Raw genomic sequence first — 12,500 nt, 5'->3', positions numbered from 1 at the left:
GGATTGGAAAGATTTTGTCCTTAGTGTTGGAATCAATGAATTCACGACTAACGATGTCTTAGAAAAGTGATGTTAAGCCTAAGTCTAATGAATTTCTTTTTTTTACGCCTTTATTTTGAATGAGAGACAACCCCTTTTCTGCCTAAATTGTGATTTGGTGATAGAATGTTAGTAAAGAACCCGTTTCTAGTCCTTAACTTTGCTCCGCCACTGAGAGCTTTGAACCAAGGGATTTACAGGTCAAATTCGACTGTAATACTAGTAGATCACAAAGCCACCTAATGAATTTCTATACTCTATCTCAATGCATTCAAGATAAAAATCAACGATGACCAGCAAAGTAGTTGTCATGACATTTATCGAAAGACAAAAAAAATAAAGTGGTCACTGGTGGAGATAAGTAATAAGATATGTACTCAACTAATTAACGTTGTTTCAACTTATTTGGTTCTTTTCAATGTTATATATTTGAGATTACCTGGGGTGACTTGCGTTCCACATGAATCGAAACAGAGAGGATTTGGTAGGCAGCCTCTGATGACATCATATGAATGATACGGTTTACAGCAATGGCCTTTTGAAAAACCATTTGCGCATGTCCAGTAACCTCGGCAGTTATTGGCTGATGCTCTATATTGAGTATTACCAACTTGTCGACACGGATCTGTGGGTTTGAGAGAGAGAGAGAGAGAGAGAGAGAGAGAGAGAGAGAGAGAGAGAGAGAGAGAGAGAGAGAGAGAGAGAGAAATAAATAAATTTCGGACGATGATGATGGTGATGATGATGATAATGATGATGATGATGATGATGATGATGATGATGATGATGATGATGATGATGATGATGGTGATATAAAGATGATAAGATTGATGATAATGATATAATTCCTGTTGTCCATGATAGTGATGATAATGATGGGGATGACGATTTTAATAATGATGATTTTGATCGTGATGATTATGATATTGATAATGATGATGATGATGATGATGATGATGATGATGATGATGATGATAAAGATGATAAGGTTGATGATAATGATATTATTATTCTTGTTGTCCATGATAATAATGATGATGACGATGATAATAATGATTGACACGATGGAAATTCAACATGGTATTACCCGTACCTTACGGTGGCATCAGCCATCAAAATGGTGGTCATTTAAATTATCTCCCCTGACGATTATGACACTTTACACTTTTTTGAGAGAAAACCCATAATCTACCCGTGTTTCTAAAGCGCGCCTAGCAACGGACAATGGAAATTGATCAAGTGATAACATCTGGAGACGTGCCCGCCACCACCCCACACATTATCTTCGAAACAAAGACACACGTAAGGTAAGGAGAGGCTGGCTTGAACGTTATAAAACACATACATTGAAACGAATCATTCTCGTCCAAAAATATAACATTCCCAGGAAAGGACTGTTCCATTTATTTTATTTAGCGGTGTACGATTCAAAGAGGTGTGAGTGAAAACACTGATTTGATTTTTAAATTCTTTCTGATCTACAGGCTTTGTATCAACAACAGAATCTGCCTACTCTTCCTATACCTATACTTGTATCATTATAACTTTGAAATGCAGTGTATCTGTAATTTGGTCATACATTACAATATCGTTGTTTTATCTAGACTAAAGTCTTGTTAAGTTCATGAGGTCTGACTTTAGACTAGCCTTGAAGCAAGCATTATACTTATCCTAAGATTAGGACTGCACCACTAGTAAGTATTTATCATTATGTACCACCCTTTGAGGGCACACAATTCCAGCAGACTGGCCAAGTTTAACAAGGAGAAATCTGACGCCATGTTTATATTTATTATATCAAACCAGATTTCAATCCCTTCATATGCTGGAATAGGAAGAACAATTCCAGCCTGGCATCATTGCATCATACAGCATTAAAGACTAGAGAGACATCCGGACCTGCTAAGAATCTCGACTTCCACAAGATGAGCTCTTCTCAAAAATAAACAAATCCTGTGGCTATTTTTATGTGCTCAATGTCATAAAACAAAAATCTGTAAACACGTACATTAATACTTATATAAAACAGAATAAATCAAATCAGACTAACATTGTTTATCAAATATAACTGGGATTGGGACTTGGATTTTCTTATCATTGCCTACTTTATTGTGAAGGTTGCATTCTTAGACAGCTATATGAGCCATTTATTATTGCTGTTTATTATTATCATTTATTATTTAACTGAGAAATCATAGGATTAGCAGACCTCTATTATATTTAACTAAAGTAATAAGGCAATTTTACGGGTGTAGAAGCTGACTGCCTATGTAAAACGCCCGAGTGGTCGGAGTATTGCCACTTAATTTTTCTATTAAATAAAATTTAATCTCCACCTTAAACAACGCATTACAATGGTGATAATGATGATGACGTTGATAACGATGATGATGCTGATGATAACGATGATGATGATGATAATGATGCTGATGATGAATGATGATGATGGTGATGATGATGATGATGGCTGTATTGGTTATAAATTACCATATGGGCAATCAACTCTGTAAGGCGAGTTACAAGACAAAGTCCTCTGATCCCAGAAGGTTCCATGTGCACACATTTTGATGAAGACACTGGTACCTCCAAAGGCATCGAAAGTGCACTGAATGAACTTGGTACAATCTGACCAATGAGCCTTATAGCCCACACCGTTGACCATGGTGCATCCATCACACACATCTGTGGATTGTGAATATATTTTATTATGCCCTTTTCGTTTTTTAGAGAAAACGCGATTGTACTATAGCATAATAGTAGAATAATTATAAGGCGTCCCAATTAATCCTTTGCAAAAAAAAACAAAAACAAAAAAACCAAAAAAAACAAAAAAAAAACAGAACAAGACAAAAAAGTCAGTTATATTTTTATCGTGCAATAACACATACTCGTAACCTCAATGTGTTATTGGGCACGATAAAAATAAGTTGTTTAATAAATACAAAGAGATGAAAGAATCGTATATTATTACACCTCTCTCATTGGAAACCTCTATCACGATAAGAATAACTCGTTTAATAAATACAAGGAGATGAAAGAATCGTATATTATTACACCCCTCTCATTGGAAACCCCTATCACGATAACAATAACTCGTTTAATAAATACAAGGAGATGAAAGAATCGTATAATATACGTTAATTAGTGGAGAAGATCAGCCACTGGCTTAACCCATACTTGGTCTTATACAATTTTGACTATATATGGAATGAGAAATAAATGATAAGTATTCTCTGACTTCAAATATCGCGATAACCAAGAACCCAACATGGTAGTAACAGTAGTAGTGTTTATAGTTGCAGTTGTAGTAGTGGTTGTTGTCGTAGTAATAGTAGTAGTAGTAGTAGTAGTAGTAGTAGTAGTAGTAGCAGTAGTAATAGTAGTCGTAGTAGTAGCAGAAGTAGAAGTAATTGTAGCAGTAGTAGTAGGTATATAGTAGTAGTAGTAGTAGTAGTAGTAGTAGTAGTAGTAGTAGTAGTAGTAGTAGTAGTCGTAGTAGTAGTAGTAGTAATAGTAGTAGTAGTATTAGTAGTAGTAGTACTAGTAGTAGTAGTAGTAGTAGTAGTAGTAGTAGTAGTGGTAGTAATAATAGTAGTAATAGTGGTTGTTGTCATTGTTGTGACGGTGATAGCGATTTCGAGTTTATTTTCACATTCGTCTGATAATCCCATAATCCTATTTTAGAACGAAAGTTATATAGTAATATTATAACCGTTATACAATGTTATAATTATATAATATATCGTCACCTTATACAACGGTTATCCCTGCAGTCGAATAGATTAAGTCTCCTGGCATCTTTTATTTAAAGTACACCCGGAAAATGCGATTCAATCCGGTTGTAAAGAAACTGTGACCATTCCTTTCAAAAAGGTATTTTGTCAGAATAAACCCGATGCTTTAAGCTAAATTTTAGTAAAGGTGGTGGGTGTAAGGCGGGGGGGGGGGGGGGGGGGGGGGGGGGGGGGGGGGGGGGGGGGAGTTTGTCCGTTGGTAGTGGTCTCGCTTCCCCCATGCAAAGGGACCGATGTCGATCCATGGTGATGTCGAGATTTTTTTGACCCACGCCCCCTTCCTCACCCCCCCCCCCCCCCATCGACCACCCAGCAGTGATTGGGTAGATGAGTCTTTTAGATATGAAGAAATGTGTTTTTCGATAGAATAACGTCCGATCCAAAGGGTAGCAATAAAATTGCCGTTTCCTGTTTCATGCTACAGAAACTGGGTATACTCCGGCTCCAGGGGCCTAATGACTCTGAAAGACTAATTATAAAAAGAGGTAAGAATACATAATGGTCACTGTTTGAAGGATAATGATTTTTGCTCATGGTAAACGACAAACCACGTTGAAATGACGTTTAATAAAATAAACCAACATCAAACAGAATGCTCGAGACTTGCCACGGAATGTACTGGAAGCTTACGTGACGCGGAATTATGCAGTTTAAGTCAATTTATGCAACTACTATTTTATTGTAAAGTTACCATTTTTCATAACATTTAAATAACAGATGTGAGATATATGGATAATAAGAGAACCTGGGTCTGGGTGCTTCACCCCCCCACCCCCGCCACCTCCCACAAACGATTCTCTAATCCCTCAATTTTTGTAGCGTAGAGTCAAACGCCGCGGAATGACAAAAATACGCAGTTAAATCTTCCTGATTAGGTTTTTATCAATTGTAAAAGGAAATATCATGGTTATGGCAACACATTTTCCTGGCCGACAAATATCACATTATTATGAATCTCAACCTGCGATCATAGCACATCTTGTCGGTTCGTATGGGGTAAGTATTTCCAATTTTTATGTGATACTGGGGCCGTTCCCTCGAAAACATAAAAACATAAAAACAAAAAGAGCAATTATGCAATCGATTCTGGCATCAATCAGTTCTAACTATCTGCGCACACCTGCGAAGACATGTACTAAATAATTTGGTCATAAACTTGTCCTTAAAAAATTTCGCTTCATTTAACTCATTCCTTACCGATCATTTTCAGTATTATCCCAAAAATGGCAGGCTTACCGGGAAGAAAAATAGATTTTTAAACTCAAGCAAGCTCTCTACAAAATAACTTTATGTTCTTAGTCATTAAACAAATAACATTCTTCAAAGTTTGTGATGTACAAATACATTTGAATAGAAAAATGTATATTGTGTCGCAGCCATAGAATTAAACGAATGAGAATACGTACGGAGCCTAAAAAGTGTCCACCAATGAAAGCATTCAGCGCCATTATATCTTGGGCTGGGAATGTAAGCATTACCATTAATTCGGTCTCTATGTCAACATAACGACACAAGAAAAACAACAAACAATTTCAAAACCCACAATAAAATGGTTCAGAACTGTTGCGTATATTTATACCACAATAAAGCTGTCAAAATGAAGATAGAGAATGTGTGTTATCATGTATTATAATAACCTATAATGTGTTTTCTAAACACCACATCATCACTGTCACAAATACTACAACCACCATTACCACTTCATCACTACCACAACTACTACAACCACCACCACTACATCATTATCACTACCACTACACCACCACCACATCATCATCACTACTACAACCACCACCATTCCATCATCATCATCACTACCACAATACTACACCATCACTACCACCACTATTACAACTACCACCACCACCACATCATCATCACGACCACTACAACTGCAACAACCACAACCACATCATCATCACTATCTCTACTAGTACAACCACCACCACATCATTATCACTACCACCACTACTACTACAACCACCACAACCACATCGTCATGACTACCACTACTACTGCAACCACCACCACCACCATATCATTATCATTACCACTACTACTACAACCACCACAACCACATCGTCATGACTACCACTACTACTGCAACCACCACCACCACCATATCATCATCATTACCGATACTATTACAACCACCACCACTACTACTACAACCACCACCACTACCACATCATCACTATCACTACTACTACAACCACCAGCACCACATCATTATCACTACCACTACTACTACACTACCGCCACCACATCATCATCACTACCTCTACTACTACAACCACCACCACAATATCATCACTACCACTACTACCACAACCACCAGCACCACATCCTTATTACTACCACTACTACTACACCACCACCAGCACATCATTATCACTACCACTACTACTACAACCACCACAACCACATCGTCATCAATACCACTACTACTGCAACTACCACCACCATATCATTAACATTACCACTACTACTACAACCACCACCGCCACAATAACTACAAACACCACCACATCATCATCACTATCACTACTACTACACCACCACCAGCACCACATCATTATCACTACCACTACTACTACACCACCACCAGCTCATCATCATCGCTACCACCACTACTACTACAACCACCACAACCGCATCGTTATCACTACCACGACTACTGCAATCAACACCACCATATCATCATCATTACCACTACTACTACAACCACCACCACCACATCATCATGACGACCACTACTACTACAACCACCACCACCACCACCATATCATTACCATTACTACTACTACTACAACCACCACAACCACATCGTCATCACTACCACTACTACTGCAACCACCACCACCATATGATCACCATTACAACTACTACTACAACCACCACCACCACATCATCATCATCACTACCACTACTACTACAACCACCACCACATCATCATCACTATCACTACTACTACAACTACAACCACCACCACATCATCATCACTACCACTACTGCTACAACTACAATCATCATCACCACCACCACCACCGCCACATCATAATCACTATCACTGCTACTACAACTACAACCACCACCACATCATCATCATCAATACCACTACTACTACAATCACCAACACCACATCATCCTCACTACCACAAGTACTACAATCAATACCATTGGGTTTTGGAGCTTTACTTCATTTGAAATAAGGAAACTTCGGAATTGTATTTGGCATTGTGTTTATATATCATAATATAATTCTAATCAGTTATCTGTTTAGAACTCGATACTATTAGTAGGGGGAATTAGGCTCTAACCGTGCAAATTCGGGTTGAAAGCATGAAAATTTGCATACAGGTTGCCAAGACCCATAGAAAAAACATCTGATATAGAACCACTCTGGCAATCAATCATAACGTATCGGTTTAAGGCCTAAGATTTTACCTATAACAGCTATATTAAACAAGGGAAATAACTGCGTAAAAATATATATTTTCTTCATATTCATTGTATTACGGAAAATTAGGCTAAAACCGTGCACATTGGGGTTGAAATCCTGAAAATTGGCATATAGGTAGCTATGACCCGTATAAATAACACCTGATATAGAACCACTCTGGCAATTTATCATAACAGAGCGTTTTTAGCACTTTTATTTTTTCCTATATAGCATTACTTATCCGAAGAAATAACAACGATAATACAATGTGCGTTCTAAAACTTTAAATACACCGGTAACCATTTACGGTAGCTAACTGATGGTTATTTCGTGTTATAACTAGTAGATAAAAACGGGAGAGGGGGAGAGGGAGTGAACGGGAGAGACGGAGAGAGAGAGAGAGAGAGAGAGAGAGAGAGAGAGAGAGAGAGAGAGAGAGAGAGAGAGAGAGAGAGAGAGAGAGAGAGAGAGAGAGAATTTTACTCATTACTGTACTAACCTAACTAGTAGATAAAATAGGGAGAGGGGGGAGAGGGAGTGAGCGGGAGAGAGGAAGAGAAAGAGGAAGAGAGAGAGAGAGAGAGAGAGAGAGAGAGAGAGAGAGAGAGAGAGAGAGAGAGAGAGAGAGAGAGAGAGAGAGAGAGAGAGAGAGAGAGAGAGAGAAAATTTTTTACTCATTACTGTACTGACCTACCCCCCCCCCCCCCCCCCCCACCACACACACACACCCCGCATCTACACAAGTCCGTGCAAGGCAAACCGGACCTTAAACACTTGCATCGGGTGCCGACACATTCTCTCTTACATGAACATTTGATGAATTTTGGGACACTTTTGACAATTCTGGAAATAAGCTCCACAGTGGTTCATGTCGATCGTCACATTTGTTGCAGGGTTCTCTTCTATAAAAGATATAATGTTAGCAAAAGCTCGACTGCATTCAAGAACTGTGACATCAAGATTATCATCAGCACTGACATCTTTTAAAGCTTGTTTTCTTTTAAGTATCGTGCATGACAAATTTTATGGTATAGGGCGGTAGTGTGCCTCCTGACTAAATCTCTTCCGACAATAAATGACAACATATCAGAATCTTTTATAGATAACGCTATTTCACGAATATTTTCTTCCATTTCTGTTGTCATTTCAGAATTGAGTACTCCTGATTCCATGTTTTTTAAAAAAAAAAAAGCACGTTTGTTTATTATAGCCAATCTCTAATTTTGAATGTTGACTCATTATTCTTGTGGGTTGGGCAATATATTCAGTCGGTGACTCCTCCAAGTCAAATGACGAAGTTTGGAATTCTTGTAGGGCATTTCTTTTAGATTCCTTTAATTTTGTTGGCATTAGATTTTACACGACAATACTTATGCCATTTAGCATAATTTTGTTTTACGCTTTCAATAATATCATTTCTTTCTGATGAATTAAAAAAATAGATACGCCCAACTTGTTTTCATCACAAACCAAAGAATTGAATTGTGTTAAATCTTCAAAAAGAGTTTCATAGCCTTGCCCTTTGTCATACCTCCTCGACTTAGAGGGACATTAAAAACGGTCTGCGTTATCTTGTTGGCATATCAAACACTTGTCCCATTCTCTGGGAGCAGTTCTTTTTGCTATTGTATGTGTAGCTGAAATCATGCATTCCTTTATTAGGCATATGCAATATTCTGTCATTACTCTCTTCTCTCTCTCTCTCTCTCTCTCTCCCCTCTCTCTCTCTCTTCGTTCTTTCTGTTAAAGACCCATCATCAGCAGGCAAAATGTGTGCAGTGCCTTATATAAGGACACAACAGTACAAATAGAACATTCTCCCATTGTCCCTTTGCGATAAATAACGTAAAGTAAATAACTTGCCACAATACAGCATCATAGTGATTGATGATGATGATGATAATGATGATAATTATAGCAATGTAAGTGGTATGCTGACTCTTTACTGTCATCAAGTTTGACCGAAATAGGTTTTAACTCACGTAAAATGATTATAGCAGTATTTTTGGAAAGAAAAGAAAACAGGAGGAGGGGAGAAGGAGCTCTGTCCTTTGTCAACACCGGTCATCGGCATTTATTGAGCTGTGTTCTGCTAGTCTGTTTTGTCTACCCCTCTGCTCGTCTTCCCGTCTGCCCGTCCGTTTTAGACCAATTGATTATACTTATTAAATCAGATACAGAAAAAATCTCATATTATAGAGCATTGCTCGCTTGACGTGAAATTGAATAATATTTACGATTAAATAATTTGTATGGTTCGTGAATCGAAAGAGAAAGGAAAACATCCGCTTCGTCGCTAAAGATAGTCACCAATGGGAATCCAAAGGATGACGTAAAACAACCTTTGGTTGGCTTGCCTTGAATGTTTAGACAATAAAAATGAAAGAAATTATTGTCGTCCATTTCAAAATTTTCTCATCTTAAAAACCTTGTATCTCAACTAATACAGTAGCATCGTGATTCAAAAGTTTCGCTTAATCATACCCGACCCGATTGTTGGGACCTAAACAAACAAAAAAAAAAAATCTATCAAATCCAAATCGCAAAAAGCCGGCGACGTTTTATTCGGTAATCCCATCGGCCGGCAGGCCGGCTGTAGCCGGCACTCTTGCACCCATGCTCTACACTTCGCATTGATGTTTGTCGTCTGACGAGTTCAACTCTCGGTCGACCTGTGAATATTCCTTTTTGCCTAGGACGTAATCATTAATAGAATGTTGTATGGTTTTGACCGTGAAGAAAACCTTAAGAAGTCACATTTATATATTTTAGAGACATCGTTTTGAATAATTTTGAGTTAAGCGAGCGAGCACGAAGTTATTTTCTTAGATTTCATGAACGGCCGATCAGCGCTTGTTTACTATAGTAGCAATTCCCAGCCCATGTCTTAATGGCGGATGATTTTCTCATCGAGGCCGCTGGTTGGCTAGCCAATAAGAGCACCGTGCGGTTTCCATTGGGTACATTCCTTGATCGTAGCAAATGTGACGATTTTGCCGCCGGTGGTAAGGAGAGGGTTAAATGACCCTCATTTGGCAAAAACTATCAAACCTGGGACTTGAGGTTTGAGTTTTTTTGTGGGTTGAGTCACGCAATGCCAACTACATTAACTCCCTCAATCCTAGAGATTTTTGTACATTTCAAAATTGATAAAAAATGTCTTAAAGAATGAGCATGTACATATATAGTTTTATTCAACTACAATTAACATGTAAAAACTAAAAACATTAGCTTTGATATCACGCCTATAATTTGCCTCATAAAAATGTAATAAATTGGCATGTGGTAAAAGTAATTCTGGTTAAACTACGGATCTAGTCGGTGTTAGGGTTGAGTGAGTTAATGCCGCTCACACAATCCGGATATATATTTATCGAAGAGGTGATTCTTGAGTAGTTTCTTAAAATTGCAAATGCTTATAGCTGACCTAAAGGAAAGAGGAAGAGGAGGACCTTCAATGATGAATCCACTGTTACCATAACGTATTTGACTTGTGTAGTAGGTTTATTTATACCTCTCGATCTGAAGAGGCAAGTGGAACGATTAGGTTTTGAAACAAACTCAACAATGTACAGAGAGAGCTAGAGTTAAGGGTTTTGAAAGTTAGTCAGAAAAGATACATCGCAATCTCATTATAACTGAAGGAATTGTAGCGCTAGCCAGTTTTATAAGAGGTAGGGAAAAGAAACATTTGGTAATAAAACAAAACAAAACAAAACAAAACAAAACATTCTCTTGGTATTTATAATTCTCTATTGACCCGTAACATTCCGAAAATGGTAACTAGGTATATCTAATGTCTCACACATCTGGACGATTATCCTAAATAAATAAGCATCCGTTCAATTTTCAAAGATCCCTAACACCAGCTGATGAGCAAAATGCGTGAGTTAATCAAATATTACAACATTTATCTTTTTTATTTAACCAGGTATTTTTAGCGTAAAACAGACAATAGCAATTGCTTACTACCTGTTCGATAGGACGCTAGTCTATTTCAAGGTACTTTCCGCAGATTTAACAGACCCAGCTACCCAGTCATTGCTGGGTGGAATTAATAGGGGGGAGGGGGATCAGAAAAAAAAAAATCTCGACTGCACCCGGGATCGATCTCGGTCCCTTTGATTTTGAAGCGAGTGTTTTGCCTACTCGGTTATCGGAACCTTCATTTTTTACCTCATTATTAAACAAAAAGAACGGAAATAAAGGGGAAAATGTGTATTTTATACTGTATTGTGTGAGTCATACATTTGTCCTTGATAAATTGATTTCCCATAAGTCATCTGCCTAAATCAGCATTAGGCTGATACGATAAACAGGAAATGCTTTTCTTCAGAGACCGGTATTATTAATACGTTTCAATTTAAAATGATTTAGTATGTGTATGATAAACAATTTATTATCAAAGCATTTATTTATCATTCGTTATATTGTCAGAAATTTAAAATTATATTAATTCCAATTCGATGTTCGTGAAAAAAGCCAAAAGTGTCATATTGTTTTAAAAACTATCTTCATTGTAAGGAATTAAAAAGAAAGTTTTATGACTATCTGTGTATTACATAAAAGTGTAGATAAAATCTTTTTACATAAAATTCCAGGTATAGATCGTGCAACGGAACTTTCATTATCCTAAAATAAGCCAGATCATATTCTGCGACATCCCGTAAAATAAGCTGATTGTAATTTAGATTTGTCTCAGCTGGTCAGAAAATGAATTCAGTAACCGAGCAACAGTTGTGTAATCTATGTATAGATCTAAAACTTAATCAGCAAAGTTCTATGTATGTATGTATGTATGTATGTATGTATGTATGTATGTATGTATGTATGTATGCATGTATGTATGTATGTATGTATGTATGTATGTATGTATGTATGTATGTATGTATGTATGTATGTATGTATGTATGTATGTATGTATGTATGTATGTATGTATGTATGTATGTATGCATGCATGCATGCATGTATGTATGTATGTATGTATGTATGTATGTATGTATGTATGTATGTATGTATGTATGTATGTATGTATGTATGTATGTATGTATGTATGAAAAAGAAGAAAACACTTTTGCCGGTTTTTGTCACAACGGCAAACGCCTCCAAAATAACACAAAAGTTAATTGGCCAAAGTCAATTTGGGTGGATCTTTTTGAAAAGTGTATCCGCCAAAATGTTTCCTTAATAAAAGATGAAGATTATGTGATGTCTGTTCAGGCTG

The 12,500-nt window shown here is 37.3% G+C and overlaps 1 protein-coding gene across 3 annotated transcripts in view; it reads right to left on the bottom strand.

Annotated features, from left to right (window-relative positions):
- The window catches only part of LOC144978483 (uncharacterized), a 92,801-nt gene that overhangs the window by 14,665 nt on the left and 65,636 nt on the right, over positions 1-12,500 (bottom strand). For all 3 annotated transcript variants that reach the window (XM_078924628.1, XM_078924629.1, XM_078924626.1), the window contains 2 exons: positions 2,527-2,721; positions 479-664 (listed from right to left, as the gene is read on the bottom strand). In XM_078924628.1, coding sequence (XP_078780754.1) covers positions 479-664; positions 2,527-2,721 — 381 coding nt within the window. The remainder of the gene's footprint in view (positions 1-478; positions 665-2,526; positions 2,722-12,500) is intronic.

The sequence above is a fragment of the Berghia stephanieae genome, chromosome 8, assembly GCF_034508935.2.
Source record: "Berghia stephanieae isolate SIO BIC M18660-M18661 chromosome 8, UCSD_Bste_1.3, whole genome shotgun sequence".
NCBI lineage: Eukaryota > Metazoa > Mollusca > Gastropoda > Nudibranchia > Aeolidiidae > Berghia > Berghia stephanieae.
This window is presented reverse-complemented; position numbering and strand designations above follow the sequence as displayed.